This window comes from Aotus nancymaae, unplaced genomic scaffold (genome assembly GCF_030222135.1).
Source record: "Aotus nancymaae isolate 86718 unplaced genomic scaffold, 86718_ANA_hifiasm-v0.15.2.pri h1tg000031l, whole genome shotgun sequence".
In the NCBI taxonomy this organism is placed as follows: domain Eukaryota; kingdom Metazoa; phylum Chordata; class Mammalia; order Primates; family Aotidae; genus Aotus; species Aotus nancymaae.
In genome coordinates, this window is record NW_026988444.1 from 4,308,175 (window position 1) to 4,325,228 (window position 17,054).

The window sequence follows — 17,054 nt, forward strand, 5'->3', positions numbered from 1 at the left end:
TGCCCTCCTGGAATGCCTCCGTGCCCCCTTCCTACTGACCTGGCAGTTTGGTGGGGCACAAGCCTCGGGAGGGCAAGGATGCTCCCTTAGAGGTGGCATGGCCTCGGGCCCCATGGAGCCCACAGATGCGCCGGCTCTCTCTAGCACCCCGGCCCTCACCTCTGTCCCTGCATTCTGAGGTTCTGCTGGTGCACCTCACGAGGGCCTTTCTTACCCCTAGTGGGTCTTTGCAGCCCGGAGACTCTGCCTTTCGTCTGGGGCCTTCTGAATTCCACAGGCGCCTCCTCTGGCCTCTGCCTTCCCTCGGAACTCCTGCTGCGTGGACCCTGCATGCTGGAGTGAGCTCCGGCCTCCTCCATCATCTCAGTTCCCAGCTTCCTGGCACTGCCATGTTTTGCTCCGGTTTCTGGGAGATCACATCACTCTATCTTTCAGTCTGAGGATTTTCTCTTTCTGTGGTCGGGCATTTAATTTTTGTCTTCTCTAAACCTCCCATGCTTTTCACGTTTCTATGGCACTTGTCCACGTTACGTGGATGCAGCGTCCTCTCTCTGAGGGCACCAAGGGCGGCTGGGTCAGTGCCTTCCACTGTTTGCCCCCGCCGCCTTCCCTGTGTGGCTCCGTCTCCACTTCCCTGTCAGGTGCGTTCCTCAGGCCCAGGTCCTCCTTGGCTGTCCACTCCTAAGGGGATGTGCCAACCGCCGGGTGGAAGCTCTGGGCACACAGGGGCTTAAGAACAGTGAGCACCAGTATAAGGGATCTCGGGGGCCATTTGTTGGGGACTGCTGATGTCAGCTTCTTTGGGGCTGGTCAGTCCACAGAGGGGTCTTCTGTCTTCTGCTGGGAGGGTAAAGGTCAGCATGCTGGCAGCGCAGTGGGGAGGGGTGGGGGGCCTGGCATCCATGCGCTCATCTAGAGCAGCTGTCCCCAGTCCAAGAAGCCCCTGTTGTGCCCTTTCCAGAGAAGCAGCAGGGGACGCAGCCATGCAGACGGGGCCCAGGGGCCTTTCCACCAGCTTCGGCCCAGGCCCTTGTCTGAGCGCCTCCCTGAGTCCACGGTCTCTGCAGTGGCTGAGCCTGAGCCGTCGGGGTCTGCAGGGTGGGTCGGTGGCTCCCGTTGCTGGCACTGGCTCAGAACCCACCTCGTGAACCTGCTCAGCTGCACGCCGCCCCCTAATTCCTGCTGCTGTGCACTCCTCTCCCGCTTTCCCCGAACTTCAGGCTTTTGTCCTTTTAGAAGCCCCTGAACCACAGGGCAGGGGGGACTCTGGAAGCAGCTTTACTGCCGCTCCAGGCCACAGCCCATGCGTGTCCTCACGGTCCCCCTGGCTCTGTGGTCTGTGACCCTGTCGGCACCTGCAGCCGGTATGGAAGATGCCCTTGGCGAGCGGATGAAGGCGTGAGTGAGTGAGTGACGAACGCATGAAGAACTAGGCGTCAGGTCTCTGAGGCTGACTCTGCTGGGCACAGGCCTGGCACGGAGGACACCTCCCACAAGGTGCGCACCACCAAAGAGTCAACAAGCCAGGCACGGCCCACCCTCCCCTTGCCCCTACGACCCTGAGTTCACGGTTCTCAGCTCTCCCTGTCTGCCTTCCTGGGTCCTGCTCAGGAAAGAGCTGATGTGCTCTTCCCACGGCAAAGGCACGGAAGACGGGAAAGAAAACCAGTGGGAAGTGACTGTCCTGGTTCAGGGTGGCTGGGAGGCAGGGAAGGACGTTATCAAGGAACAAAGTGGGCCCTAGGGGCCCCCATCCCCGCATCTATGCTGTGTGTCCTGGGATCCCCAATCCCCGAGTCTGTGCTCTGTGTCCTGGGAATTCCCATCCCTGGGTCTGTGCTGTGTCCTGGGACCTCCCATCCCCTGGTCTGGGTTCTGTGTCCTGGGACCTCCCATCCCCGGGTCTGTTCTGTGTCCTGAGACCTCCCATCCCCGGGTCTGTGCTGTGTGTCCTGGGACCTCCCATCCCCAGGGTCTGTGCTGTGTGTCTTGGGACCTCCCATCCCCGGGTCTGTGCTGTGTGTCCTGGGACCTCCCATCCCCAGGGTCTGTGCTGTGCGTCCTGGGACCTCCCATCTCCAGGTCTGTGCTGTGCGTCCTGGGACCTCCCATCCCCGGGTCTGTGCTGTGCGTCCTGGGACCTCCCATCCCCGGGTCTGTGCTCTGCGTCCTGGGACCAGCCATCCCCGGATCTGTGCTCTGTGTCCTGGGACCTCCCATCCCCGGGTCTGTGCTGTGTGTCCTGGGACCTCCCATCCCCAGGTCTGTGCTCTGCGTCCTGGGACCTCCCATCCCCGGGTCTGTGCTGTGTGTCCTGGGACCTCCCATCCCCAGGTCCGTGTTCTGCATCCTGGGACCTCCCATCCCCGGGTCCGTGCTCTGCGTCCTGGGACCTCCCATCCCCGGGTCTGTGCTGTGTGTCCTGGGACCTCCCATCCCCGGGTCCGTGCTCTGTGTCCTGGGACCTCCCATCCCTCGGTCTGTGTTCTGTGTCCTGGGACTTCCCATCCTTCGGTCTGTGGTCTGTGCTGTGTGTCCCGGGACCTCCCATCCCCAGGTCCGTGTTCTGCATCCTGGGACCTCCCATCCCCGGGTCTGTGCTCTGCGTCCTGGGACCTCCCATCCCCGGGTCTGTGCTGTGTGTCCTGGGACCTCCCATCCCCGGGTCTGTGTTCTGGGTCCTGGGACCTCCCATCCCCGGGTCTGTGTTCTGGGTTCTGGGACCTCCCATCCCCGGGTCTGTGCTCTGTGTCCTGGGACCTCCCATCCCCAGGTCTGTGCTGTGTGTCCTGGGACCTCCCATCCCCGGGTCTGTGCCCTGTGTCCTGGGAGCCCTGAGGGCCCCATGGAGCTGGCTGGGAGTTCACCTGCCTCTGCTGGAGATTCCCGTGTAAAGCCTCTCACCAGCTCCCCAGGCAGAGGGCACCTGCCAGGAAGGTCTCTCCATGAGGCCAAAATTCCTATCACCCATGCAAGGTGCTTCCAGTCAGAGCCAAGACACAACAGCCTTTCACCCCTAAGTGGTGGACACCCCTAAGCCTCCTCTTGGTCTTGCCCTGATAGGCCTGAAAGTGGAGCTCAAAACCCAACTGCAGGCTCCGGCAGGGCAGGGGTGGGCGGTGCGTTGGGAGTATCCCTCGTTAGCCTCTTGAGTAAACCCTGTGATTCAAGATTCTTTTAAACCAGGAGCTCTCTGGCCAGTTTCTACACAAACACATGTGCTACCTGGGACATGCGTCGCCAGCGGCTTGTGAACGGAGGGTGAAGGGTTCCCTTCCAGACCCTTTACCTTATAACCTGGCAGGCGACACCCACAGGCGCCCCAGACACAGGGGTCGAGCTGGACACACAACCTCGGGGGCTGCAAACCCAATACGGGAGGAAAGGAAGGGCCTCCAATACCTAGAAGTTTCTTACTGTCCAGTTTCTGCCGGTTGAGGGGGTTCGTGCCGTACAGGAGGGTGTGGGCTTCCGAGTGCACGGTCTGCAGCTCCTCCAGGGTGGCCTTCCGTCCACGGATGCACTGCAGGGACAGGTGAGAGGACACTCACACGTTCTGCGGAAGTTGTTTCCGCTTCCACAGACAGAAACTCCCAGGAAACCATTGCCCAAAAGGAAACATAGTTTGGAACACAAACCAGCACGTTATCCGGTTATTGCAGAATCACCCAAAGCGGTATTTTTAAATATTTAAGAAATATTTTAGAGGGCTTACACTTAATTACAGCTTTGAAAAAACATTTTAAAAGATAATTCCAGTCTTCAACACATTACCCTTCACTGTCGCACAAATGACTTGGCATCAAATTATTACTTTGCTTTCCAACTGCCAGGGTCTGGTCTTAAAATAGAGGTAAGCTGCCAAAGGCGGTGTGAGCTGCTGCGCTTCCCTCACGCTCAAGGGAAACCCCAGCCCAGCTCCTGGAGTCTCTCGGACCGGCCTGGGGCCACGAGCCGCCAGGGTCTGGCAACTGCCCTGATGGCTAGCTGGCGTCCGGCTTTGTTTCTCTGTGGTTTGGGAACTCCTCAGATTGAAAAACCTGGGCTAATTCGGATTTTCTCCAGAAATTCACAGGAAAACTTCTGTTTTTCAGTTGAGCTACATTTGTTTAGTCTTTTAAAGGGATGATGGCTTCGGACATGAGATGTGAGTTAACATTTCACATGGAAATAGCTGTCAGAGGGTTAGGCCGCCACAGGATGAGTCACAAGCCAGTCAGGTAGCCCCAGTGGTGGCTGTCACCTGCTCCCCCAAGGCAGGAGCAGGATCTATTCTCTCCCTCCTGACCGCAGCCCGGCCCCAGCATCCACTGACCTCCCGCAGGCCTCGGTGTCCACCCTGTGTGTGAGACCTCTGCGCTCTGGGCTCTGCGTCAGCCCAGCACCTGGGGCTGCTCTCGGGCCACCACAGCCCTAGCACATGGCCTTCCTCCAGGACGCACTGCACCTGTGGGTCCTGTCCATGCACGGCGCAGAAGGAAGGGGTGGAGCCAGGACAGCTCAGCCCCTGCCCACAGGGGTGGGGTCCCCGGAGGGCAGGTGCCCCGGGCAGGGGAGGTCTGCTCTGGGAGGGGGCCCCTTCTCATGAACAACAGTTCCAGAGGACCGGGCTTTCTCGATGAAGGTCCCTGGTTTAAAAAGGAAAGATGTGATGCCACCTTCCGAGAGCAGAAACAGCTCCATGGTCCCATGCACCTAAGCCTAGTGCTGCTTCCACTCTGGGGACATAAGCCAAGTGTCCCTGGGAAGCCAGGCGGGAGGGATGTACTCCCTAGCTAGGGGTCAGCTGGGGCCCTGGGCAGCTGCTGGGGGTTCTGATTTTTTTTTTTTTTTTTGAGATGGAGTTTCACAGGGTTTCACTCTTGTTGCTCAGGCTGGAGTGCAGTGGCGCTATCTCGGCTCACTGCAACCTCCACCTCCCGGGTTCAAGATATTCTTCTGCCTCAGCCTCCCAAGTAGCTGGGATTACAGGTGACCCTTACTATGCCTGGATAATTTTTGTATTTTTAGCAGACATGGAGTTTCGCCATGTTGACCAGGCTGGTCTTGAACTCCTGACCTCAGGTGATCTGCCTGCCTTGGCCTCCCAAAGTGCTGGGATTATAGGCATGAGCCACTGCACCCGGCCGGGGCTTCTCACTTCTAATGATTTCCGGAAGCCCCGCTGTGTGTACAGCCACAGGCAGCTGTGGCCAGGACCAAGTTCCATCTGGACAGATGGGCCTGGGCAGCCCACGCTCGGGAAGGCCCCTGTAGGGGACCACTGGTCGCGCCCTAGGGTGCCAAGAGGCAGGTCATGCAGTGTGGACTTCAGGTGAAAGAACACGTGTCCTCCCCACTCAAAAGTGACCCGCTAGATAAGAGCTGGAATTGCAGCAAGAGAGACTTGACGTTAGACCACAAATTCAAGTCACAAATTCAAGTCAATGTTAGAATAAGGCAAAGAAGAGAAGTACAACATCCCCCTCCTCACAGACACATGACACGGAGACAGAAAAGACACAGGGCCGGACCACCAAAAGCTCCGTGACACTGGGACGGCCCAGACGGCACACAGGCACTTGGGAGACTCTTCCAGAGCGACCGGATGATGGTGACCCCTTCCTGCTTTGTTGGGAGGCTGACCTCATTTCTGTCACCCTTCGGTTCCTAGCGTAAGACATTAGGAGTCTGCTCCTTACAGCAAACACAGGTTTGGGGTGGGGTGCAAACCCCAGTCGTGGCCCTGACCTGCAGCCCACCTCCTTCTCCTCTCCTTCCTGGACGCCGTGCCTGGAGGCAGGAGAAACGCAGCTGGGCACGCGATTTGGCCAGGAGCTGCTCTGGCCGCCAGGAAGCCTCTGCAGGAGGGCGGGCCCATACAGGCACGTGGATGTTCTCAGAGGACCTCCACCTGCTCAGAATGTGTGAGGCAGTTTCCCAAGGCCTGCCCGGCTGCTCTGGAGTGAGGCAGGGAGCAAGACAGCTGGACCTGGGGCCACCTCTTGCTGGCCCAGCCTGCCAGCATCGACAGGGTCCCAAGCTCACAGAAAAGATCTATCTCACTCCCGTCCTTTCTCACCACTCAAAGCCAATACAGCAGCGCGAGGGGTCTCCAGGCCATCGTCCACCCAGAGGGAGGCTGCTGACTGCGACGTCCTGCCCTCAGGCCTGGGCTTCAGTCTTGCTGTGGGCTCCATGTGGTCTGCAGACTCAGGAAGTCACAGCCCTGTTCACCCCATCTTCGCCTATCAGGTGCCCACTCTGACAATCCGTAACCCCTACCCACGGCCCCTCTGCTCAGCCATCTCAGGAGGCCAGTGTCCCCTGGCAGGTCTGCATGGAGGGTGACCTTGCACCCCCCAGGCTGAGTGAGCACATCGCTCGCTCTGAGCCTGGAGGCTACCTGCAGTGCGGAGCTACCCCACCTGTGGGAACAAGGGGCTACCGTGCAGGGGGTGGCCTCCGTGGCCTTTGTGGCTGTCTCCCAGCCACCTGTCTCCCCTGGCTGTTCTTTCCCTTGGATCCTGCCAGTCTCAAGGCTTGTCCCACAGCCCGACCCCTGGGGACCCTCTGCTAGCCCTTGGCCCAGCTGTGGCTGCACCTCAACCCACAGCCTCTCCTGCCTCCACCCATGGTGCCAAGGGCAGGCGGATGAGTGGGCTGTTTCTCCCGGGGTCTTTTCTCACTCCTCCCTTGCTTGCTTTTGCTTTTCTGGCTGACAGACCCTCTCCCAATGCCCTGGCCTCAGTGGACGCCCCTGGGGGTGGAGGCACATGTAGGGGAGGGACAAGGAAGCAGGTCGTGGAGTTGTGGGGGCCTCAGGAAGCCTCAGGCAGCCCCTGGAAGGGGAAGCAGGACGGCTGCTGGTCCTGTGGAGGGAACGGAGGTGGGGAAGGAGGTCTTTCCCACGCCAGTGTCCGCTGTGCAATGCTGCCCTCCAGTGGCACAGCCATTCCGACTGGCTTCCTGAAGCAGGTGCCAAGAGCCTGTGCAGCAGCTCCTCCCCCTCACCTCCCTCCTCCCCGAGGGCGCTGCAGGGGAAGGTCCTAGGCCTGACTTGGAGCCCTCCCCACGGAAAATCACGCACGGATCACCAATAAAACTGGCAAAGGAAATGAGAGTTAAGATAAGCCATGGATTGACTCAAGCTCCCAAATATGCCAGTTTCTAATGGAGGGGCATGCAGACCAGCAGAGTGGAATCCTGCAGAAACTAAGCCCGGTGCCCTGAGGTGCTCTGTGCCCCTGGAGCAAGGCCGCGCCACGCCAGCTCTCCGGCTCAATCATCTCTGCCACGGCCACTCGGGCCCTGAGCTGTTGGAGAGGTGGTTCCTGCCCACTCTGGGAGCTCTCTGCAGTGTGGCTGGCCCCTCTCTACAGATAAGGAAACGGAAATTTCCCCAAGGCCACCAGCTTCCAGACGGAAGTCCCTTCTCTTCCTGCCTCACTATCCACAGGGCCTGGCCACACCCTCCTCCCCCTGGGAAGCACAAGATCCCTTGTGACAACCGTCTCTGGGGTGAAGAGCGGGACAGCCTCACCCAAGTGAGGCTCCTGCCCCGGCCTCAAGCGTTACTTGGCTGATGCTTTCCGCCTCCTGGGGCCTGGGAGTCCACCGCAGCCAGGTTTGGGCATGGCTCTGGTTCCTATCAGCAGGCGGGGCTTGGCCCTCCTTGTATGAGGTGTGCGGCTGCCATCTGGCAGCCAGGGAAACCGAGGGCCAGCAACAGCTGCTGCATCCCTGAGACCTCCTCGAGTGACTGAGCCGCGTAAGGGAGCTGAATGGAAACCAGGCCAGGGCCTGCCTGCAGCTCCGCCCCCGCTACCACCCACTGCCTTGCCGGCACCTTAACCCTGAGGATGGTCCCAAGGGTCTGAGGTCTCCCTATGTTCTCAAAGAAGCTTTTTGAGATTTTAAAAAAAGAGATTTTAACAAAAGCCAGCAGGCCTGATCTGAGATGTAATCAGATCTTCCCACGGTCCCTTCCTGGCAGCCCAGGAGGAGCGTGGCAGGAACTGGCTTCCTCGGGGAAGTGACTCGGAGGCAGACAGTCACAGCCCTGGACCTCGGGAAGAGCCTGCTAGGTGGGAGGTGGGAGGGAAACGTCAGAAAAGGGTGCAGACAGAGGCAGCAGCTTCCTGCAGGGAGGACACAGGACTCTGGAGAGACAGCCCTTCCCAGCAGCCGGCTGGCTGCCCACGCTGTGGACAGTGAAGATACTCATGGCCCTTCCCCCAGGGCTGCGCAGCCCAAAGCACCACCGCACAACCGACGCCCTGAATCAGGCGGGCCCACGAGGGTCCCCTCTAGTGGCGTCCAAAGCCGCAGCCGCCCAGCCGCCCCGCCGGCGTTACCTCGCATTTGCCTCGGAGGCCGGTCTCCTGCAGGCGGGACCAGATGCTCTGGATCCTCCCGGCGTGCTCGGGGTGGCTGCTGCTGCTCCCGCAGGTGCACTGATGCTTCAGCATCAGCGTGTCGTACACGAGGCCTGGGGCAGAGCAGAGGGGCCGAGATCAGAGCATGCCCAGGTGCATGTGACCACCCGCCGGCAGGCTGCCCCTGGGTGGCGGCAGAACCACCACTTCCCTAGAAGGGGACAGAGGCTGGGACAGTCCTTTAGAAAAATACCCATGTTTGCCAAGACCCCTCGACTGGCCAGGCCCAGAGGACATGGACGAATGCAGAGGCCAGGTGGGCAGGAGGGCCTGCCTGTCACCCACGCTCACAGTAGCGCCCAGGGCCCAGGCAGGGACACGCACAGCTGCCCCGCTGCAGCAGGTTGAGGAGAGAATGGGGAAGAGGAGGCCCCTGGATGGCTGGACCTTGCAGGGGTGTGAATTCCCCATGGGACTCGTGCTGGGAAGGCCGGTGCTGACTTCTAGAAGGAGGCGACTCTAGGGCCCTATCCTCAAAGTCTACCTGGTCCCAGACCAACCTCTAATTCCAGTTCTGCTAGACTGAGAACTGTCCAAGGTACTTGAGATTCCAAAGAAACACCAGACTTGGGCCCTGCCTTTAGAAACTTCCAGAGCGACTGGACACGTGTGCTAGAGAACACACACAAAACACGCATCCACAGGTCTCCTTAATATCTGTGAACAGAGGCGAGCCGTGTGCTCACCACAGCACAGACTGGCCCCCAGGGCACGGCAGCCACAGAAGAGGCCCCTGGTGGGGGCCCCAGAACCAACTGGGCTGGCAGCCTGGGGCTCTGGAAGGGCGACGGACCTGAACCCATGTGGAATGCCACAGTGTCCCAGTCAGCACACATGGGACCGCCGTGAAGGGGGTGTGCCTGGCCTGTCTGCAGAGGCTAGAGACGGGAGGGAAGGGCAGGGGACCCTCCAGGGCACAGCTCTTCCACGGCCCCTCTTCAGCAGGCCTCAGCCCTGGTGACATCTGGCAGGAGGGCTGCCCCGAGGCCCTGCTGGGTTATGTCTGGTCTTCCAGGACTTAACAAAAGGAAGGCCAGGCTAGGTAAATAGATGCCTTCAGCAGGCAGGCCACTTGCCAGGGGCACCTGGGATAATGTGGGCTCATCCAGGCTGAGAAGGGCAGGGCGCACGGTGCAGAGCCTGGGCAGGCTGCCCAGACGGACCCTCAGCTTGCTGACCCAGGATGCCACCCTCCCCACCTGTGTTCCTGGTAATGGAAACAGAGGCAGCAGCTGCAGCAAAGGAGCTGAGAGTCAGCGTGGCCCAGTGCTTGCAGGGCTCAGTTAGAGGATACACTTGGTGCGTATTAGTTTCCATACTTCCTAAGTCAGTCTCTTGTGAGTCAGGCTAACAGGAGTCAGACCCCTGCACTTGAGGAATTCTATGGGCACTTGCAAAACAGTGCTATGGGATGGAACTTCTTGTAAAAATGCATCACGGTAGGTGCAGGTTTACAGGACTCAAAGAATACAGGACTCACAATCTGTACTCCGTGTGTGGGCATGGGTGCGTGCAGGAGTCTGTAATGGCAACATACACACATAGGCAATGACAGACACTGCCCCACGAAATACAGACATGTGTGCCCCCATGAAATAGATGTGTGTGTGTCCCGTGAAACACAGACGTGTGTACCCCCGTGAAATATACGTGTGTGTAAAAAGCCAGGTGCTCATGCATATGAGGAACGGGGACTGCCCTTCAGTGGAATCATCCCGACAAGGTCATGTGTGCTAATATTTACTGAGCACATGGCTGGAACCTACGATGCAGACACCCCCTTTACTGCCTTTACAGACAGAGAAGGTGGAGTGCAGAGAGATGGAGAAGCAGCAAGGTCCACGCAGCTGAGGGTGGCAGAGCCAGTCAGGAGACCACATGGCTAAGGAACACGCCGTGTCGCTGGGCGTGGATAGAGGAAGACGGCTGAGAGTATGAGGTACTAACAGGAAGCCTCAGACACAACAGAGCCCCGTGTCTGTGAAATAAACGATGTTTCTCTCTATCCGTCCATCTGGCCACACACAGAAGTGGATCCGGAAGATTAAGCCAAACACAACCTGCGGCCACTGGGGGTGGGATTATGGGCAGACGGTGTTTTTTGCGCGTTTCCATCATGTTTGTTTTACAGTGTTCATTTTTACAACGAACGTGTACTGTTTTATAAATTCTTTCAAAAAGTAATAAAGACAATCTAAGAAAGGACACAACTAAGGCGTCCTGCCACCAACCACGTGGGCGCGGCGTCGTGGGACTGTCTGGAGGCGTCCTGCCACCAACCACGGTGGGCGCGGCGTTGTGGGACTGTCTGGAGGTGTCCTGCCACCAACCACGGTGGGCGCGGCGTCGTGGGACTGTCTGGGGGCGTCCTGCCACCAACCACGGTGGGCGCGGCGTAGTGGGACTGTCTGGAGACGTCCTGCCACCAACCATGGTGGGCGCGGCGTCGTGGGACTGTCTGGAGGTGTCCTGCCACCAACCACGGTGGGGGCGGCGTCGTGGGACTGTCTGGAGGTGTCCTGCCACCAACCACGGTGGGCGTGGCATTGTGGGAGAATTCCCGCCTTAGTGGCAGTGACAGGGGTCCCCTTGCCTGAGCTGCGTTTGTTCAAAAGCACATTTACTGCCGGCAGCTGCCCAGGACTTGTGGAGAGGGTCCCTGGCTGCTCCTGTGACCTTCCACAGTGTTTTTTTTGAGAAGCAGCACTTTCCTTGCTGGATAATAACTACTATGGAAATATTTCTCTGAATATGAATAGCATCCTTCTACGACCTGAAAGTGAGAACCTTGCAGAGTGCAGAAACTAAGCCACTGGATGAGAATTATCTGAAGGATGAAGCCATGCTGTATTTTTCTTAGTACGTCGTTAACAAAAAATATTAGATCAAAACAATATGAGGCACTCTCCGTCCTCCCTGCTTGTCTCAGAGGCAAGCCCTGCCGGAAGCCAGCCTCCTTCCCTCCTGTCCCCTGCAGGGGTGGCCGGGCGGCGGGGCACCCAGGATGGCAGCCTCTTCCTTGGCTCCGGGCAGCTCTGGGCAGACGTGTCCAGGGCCCAGCCCCTCCTGCCTCCTCAGCAGTGGTGGACACCTCACTTGCCTCCTGACTTCTGGTGAGGTACCGTGCAGGGAAAACCAGAGACCTTGGCTGGCAGATGGCCTCCCCGGGAGAGGCTGGTATGAGGGTGGCACAGACACAGAGGGCATGTGGCTCCCACAGTGTATCCAGGGCTCCTGGCTCTGCTCTTGAGTAATCACGGCCCCCCACCGGCCACTCACAGCCCTGTCACTGGAGCCTCAGAGCCAACGCTGTGGACGTGGCAAAGTATAAGAGTGTAAGTGGAGAAGCGCAGGCTCTGGATTCCTATCACGCTGGACCAGAAGCCGAAGGCCCTCACAGCCCCATGGGCACGGACTAGGGACTGTTCTTGGAGGAGACCACGGGTCTCTGGGACAGGGAAGGTGGGCAAGTGAGCTCGTGACAGGCCCCCAGAGTAAGAGAACTGAGTGTGTAGTGGGGAGGGCCTCCGGGACTGGCCTGCGTGGTCCCCGCCACCCAGTGTGGCCCTTGGGCCCCGTGGCAGTGCCCACCCAGCCCCTCAGCCTCTGCAGAGCTGGGCCCGGAGCAGCCCCCCAGGCTGTGCCCACAGTGGCCTGCGTTGTAGCCTCAGGCTGTGCGAAGGCCACGTGTTACCTGTCGTGAACCTCGGCTTGGCGGGGGGCTCCTGCACAGACACGGGGAAGGTGGCGGATGCCGGTGAGGACTGTGCCCGGGACAGAGGCCGGTGACCGCCGAAGGACACGGGGATGCCGGCAGCCTCCATGGATGCCTGGTAGTTCCTCAGCTGGTGGATCCGCTGCTGCTCCAGCAGGAGAGCTTGCTGCAGGGAGAAACGGCCGTGTTGGTGGCTGCAGGGCTAGGGGCGCCCTTCTCTCACATCTCCCATCGACGCACAGGCCGTACACGGGCCATGAGGATGCCGCGAGGCTGGCTGCATGGAGAGGCCTTCCCTGTGAGTGCCCTGAAGCCCGAGTGGGCCCAGAACCAAGAACGAGGCCAGCATGGGCTCTGCCGCCCAGCACGTGGCTCCCTCTAGGGAAGGTGGGCCGTCCACGTGGGATCTGCCACAGGCTTCATTAACAGCGTAACACAAGCTGAGCCAGGGGGTTCCAGGGAGGCCTGGCTCAGTTCGGGGTATCAAGGAGGGCTTCTCTGAGAAGATGCTGAGCCAGGAGCAGCCTGGGCCAGGTGCAGGGGAGCAGGGCCCAGCAGCAAGGGCACGGCAGGTGTGGAGAGCCTCTTGCAGGGGTGGCAGCCTGGCCTTCGCTGGCTTCACCGGGGGATACGTGAAGGCCATGCAGATGTGGGGACTGGAGCACCCACTCTGCTATAACACACACATACAGCGAGTGGGCACGAAGCCCCGCCCCCTTGTTGGGTTTGTGGGTCTTATTTTTGACCAAGGGCACTGAATCTGCATGCCAAACTCAGGTGAGAAAGCACACCACAGACTCAGACTTGGAAGAGCTAACTTGGCCTCATCCGCAGCCGCTCCCCTCCCTGGTCTCACATCCCACACAGGGCGTGGAGGCTAAAAGCAGAAACAGCCCATCAGCTTCCAGGCACCCAGGGCCTTTGGGGCCAGAAGCAGGCCTGCTGGTGGGGATACACCTCTCTGGAGAGGTGGAACGGGGCTGGGGCTGTGTGTGTGTGTGTGTGTGTGTGTGTGTGTGTGTGTGTGTGTGTGTGTGTGTGTGTGTGTGTGTGTGTGTGTGTGGTGGGGCACTCAGCCAGAGGCGTGGGACACCCCAAGGGATGCTGGGGACAGGCTGAGGTGCACACCCACACATGAGGCAGAGTGGAGAGAAGGGAGCAAGGCAGACATAAGGCCACAGCTGCCCAGCCTCTCCCCAGGCAGCAGCTGAGGGAGGGCACAGCCACCCGCCACCCAGGCCAAGGCACAAAGGAAGCCGGGCGCCTCTTTGCCGGGAGCTCTGCCCCAATCCTGTCTTAGTTTTGATGAACAAATCCTGTGAATGTGGAAAACCAAGTACCCACATGCCAGCTCCTGTGTGAGAGGCAGAGCTCAGTCCTGTGCCACCAGCATTGGGAGAAGCCAGAGCTGCCCGGCCAGGCTCTGATCTGTCCTGCCTTTAGAATCAGAGCCAGGAGCAGAGCAAAGGGCAGCCCCAAGACAGCAGGAGGAGCCGGAGCCGGCGCCGGCACCCACAAGCCCCCAGGCCTCCGCTGGCCAAGTTCAGCTGGGATGACTGCAGGCTCCACGCAGCTAGTAAACGATCCTCCCGGCACACTGACTGCGAGATGCCCCATCTTCCCCGAGTGCAGCAGGGCGCTCCATGTACTACCACACTTCCCTGAGAAGGAGTTCTGCCTCTCACTCTCTGGAGAGAACAGAAAATAAGTGTTTCTAATAATCGTGTCATGCTTGGAATATAACAAACCTCTTTTTTCAAAGTAAATGCTGATCTATGAGAAGCGGGCCCTAAAAATTATTAATGTAAATAGTTTCCAGTTTCTTCTCAGCATAATAATAGCACACTGAATTTCAGTCCCAGTGAGAGACTTGCTTCCTTCATCACGGCCCAACCACAGGAAGAAGCCCCCACGCTGGGCCGTCAAACAGGACCTGTGGACGAGCGTCCACCGGGAAGCGCTGTGTGTGCCAGAGAGGCTGGGTTTTCTCTCTCTGTCTTCACCAAGCGTTAGTTCTGCTGGGTTTTATCATGTTTAGTGCCTGGTGTGCTAATGAAGAAGCCCCAGAAATTAGAGAGCAGCCGCCCCCTGAATGAGAAGGAGAGACAGCACCCAATGCCAGCCTCTGGGAAGCTGGGTAGAGATGGGCTCCTGACCCGGAAGCCTCCGGAGACCACTGTGAGCTGACCTCGCGTGTGGTGGACTCCGGTCTAGGTGCTGCAGGTTCAAGGCCCCACACAGATTCACTCAGCGGCAAGCATTTAAGAAGTGTAGCTGAGAACCCAAGGAAACGGTTTACTGCCGGGAGCCCTGTTCCTGGCTTCCAAGACGCTGCCGGGGGTGGAGGCAGTGTCAGGCCACACAGCTGGCAGGCAGGAAGCAGGGGAGGCGCTCAGTGGCACGGCCATCGTGGAGTCCAGCGAGAAGGGAAGGAAAAGCCAGTGGCTCCTGCAGCCGAAGCCACAGCTCCGCCGCTGGAGGACAGATCAAACCTACAGCTGTGGCTCCCCAGACTCGCTTCCCCCCTATAGGGGGAGGCCACCTTCCTGAGGACACTGGCTGCAGATACAGGGCTCTGGCTGGCTGCCCAAATGCCCTAGGTATTTCTGTTGACTTGGAAGTTTTATGTTTCCCTGGAAATTAACCAATCACTCACTGGCCTTTTTCATCAGTCTCCTGTGAGTTTGGTTCCTCGGTGTCACTGCCCCGAAGCCTTACTGGCTCTGGGTACCACGACTGTACCTGTCTGTCTGGATCTGTAGGGCTGCTCGTTAGCACTTCTGCGCCACAAAAGGTCTTGGCTTCTGATCAGACCCTGCCTGCCTTTCTGATCAATTAATACATCTATTTCCTTCACTTCCTTAAAAAGCATACCCTATCTCTTAACACGTGGATTCTGTGTTCATTTACACCCTACAGACAGGAAGGAAGCCCATTCTCTGGGGCCTGTGCATGGCTAGAAAGCAGTGATGTCACCACCCACAGTGGGCAAACATCTCGTATCCCTAGGAACGGCTGGGACCAAACAGAAGCCACATCGACCTCCCTCAGTGGCCAGGACAAGACAGGAGAGGCACCGGACAGCGACAGCAGAAGGACCCCGCAGCCCCCGTGATCACCACATAGAAGATGCCGCCTGGGGACCGTGGGTGGCTTTGCGTGCCGGCCTGCGAGTGCGCACCCCGCCTGCGGTCACCTGTCTGAAGAGCAGCTCCTGCTCACTGGGCTGGCGCTGGCCCGGCTCCACCTCCTGTGTGGGCTCTGCCTCTTCGTCGTCGCTCTCGATGGGCTCCTGCTTCACCTGCACGCCGCCCGGTGCGTGCGCCTCCTTCCCCGGCAGCCGGTCCAGGTAGGGCTCGTCCAGCAGAGCCTGGTGCTCGCGGAGTTCCTCCTCCGTCTCCTCGGGGTGGCTCTCTGGCTGCCGGGCTGGCTCGCTTGGCTTGGGGATGATCTGCAAGGCAGAGGTAACACATGAAGCACAGAGAGCTGGGGCCTCTGAGCTCATCAGACAGGAGAAGGTGTGCTGCAAACCCCACCCTTGGGGCAGGCAACGAAGGACTCAGGGCCCCTCACTGCCCTGCCCCCGGCCAGCAGGTGCCTTCATCTCCCCACACAGCAGACACTCGGGTGCTATCCATGGCGTTGAGACAATCATGCCCAGCAGGACCCCAGCCCGGGGGTAAGCTGACCTGGCCCAGGGAAGGAGGTCTCCGGGCATTTGGGGTTTACTAAGCACCTCTTCTGCGTCAGGCACAGAGACACAGAAAAGCAGTTGCACTCAAATGAGCCTGCAGAGGGGAGCCTGAGTGTGAAGAGGGAGAGGCCACTGCTGACCTCACAGCCACGGCTACTAAGAGAAACAGCTCACCACCCAGCAGAAGACATCCACGTCCACAATGCTCACCACCCAATCCCACTGACACGCCACGACCCCCGCCCTGCAGGGCCCCACCCACGTGCCAGGACCTCCCTCCTGCCGGATCCCAGGATGCTCCAGGACCTCCCTTCTTGTGTGATCCCATTGATGTGCCACGAGCTCCCCTCCTGCAGGATCCTGGGGATGCTCCACGACCTCCTCCCCTGCTGAATCCTGGGGACACTCCATGAGCTCCCCTCCTGCAGGATCCCGGGGACACCATGACCTCCCTTCTTGCAGGATTCCACGGGTGCTCCATGACCTGCCCCGCTTTGGGGCCCCAGGGACCTCGGCATCCTCCCTCCTGTGGACTCCCTACAGGCTTCCTGATCTCTTTTCCTGTTGGATCCCACAGCTGCTTCTCAGTCTCCCTCGCTGCCCTCTCAAGCAGGGAACACGGGTGGGTGCTCCTCTCCTGCTCCTCAGTCTTGGGTTGCCTTGGGCCTGCTCCTCAGCTCATTTCCCCATTCTGGATTCCAAGTATCAGTGACTCCCAAAGGTGGTGCTGGGCCCACACTCACTCTTCACCTCCAGACCTGATGGCCTGCCAGACACCCCAGCTTAGCCCAGAGTGCCCAAGGGCCCCAGCACAGTGGGCCCAACGCTGAACTCCGGGCAGCTTCTTCCAAGCCTCTCCCTCCTGTAGGACCCGTTCTTGGCAATTCAATCTCTCTGGCCACCTGTTGAGTCACACTACGAGCCGCCACGCCCATCTGCCAGGCGCTGCCCATGCACTGCTCACCAAGCCCATCTGCCAGGCACTGCCCATGCACTGCTCACCACGCCCATCTGCCAGGCGCTGTCCGTGCACTGCTCACCACGCCCATCTGCCAGGCGCTGTCCGTGCACTGCTCACCACGCCCATCTGCCAGGCGCTGCCCATGCACTGCTCATGAGAAACGTCTCTGGACGGTGCTACGTCCCTTCAGCCTTGACCTCCTGCCTTTCCTGCTTTGGCCCCGCCTGGCCTCTCCTGCCTGGGATGATAGCATGGCCCTCGGGAGGC

At 59.6% G+C, this 17,054-nt stretch overlaps 1 protein-coding gene across 6 annotated transcripts in view; it reads right to left on the bottom strand.

Moving 5' to 3' along the window:
• HDAC4 (histone deacetylase 4) overlaps positions 1-17,054 on the bottom strand; it is a 355,366-nt gene that overhangs the window by 57,321 nt on the left and 280,991 nt on the right. For all 6 annotated transcript variants that reach the window (XM_064383397.1, XM_064383398.1, XM_064383400.1 and 3 more), the window contains 4 exons: positions 15,329-15,583; positions 12,112-12,298; positions 8,337-8,470; positions 3,403-3,523 (listed from right to left, as the gene is read on the bottom strand). In XM_064383397.1, coding sequence (XP_064239467.1) covers positions 3,403-3,523; positions 8,337-8,470; positions 12,112-12,298; positions 15,329-15,583 — 697 coding nt within the window. The remainder of the gene's footprint in view (positions 1-3,402; positions 3,524-8,336; positions 8,471-12,111; positions 12,299-15,328; positions 15,584-17,054) is intronic.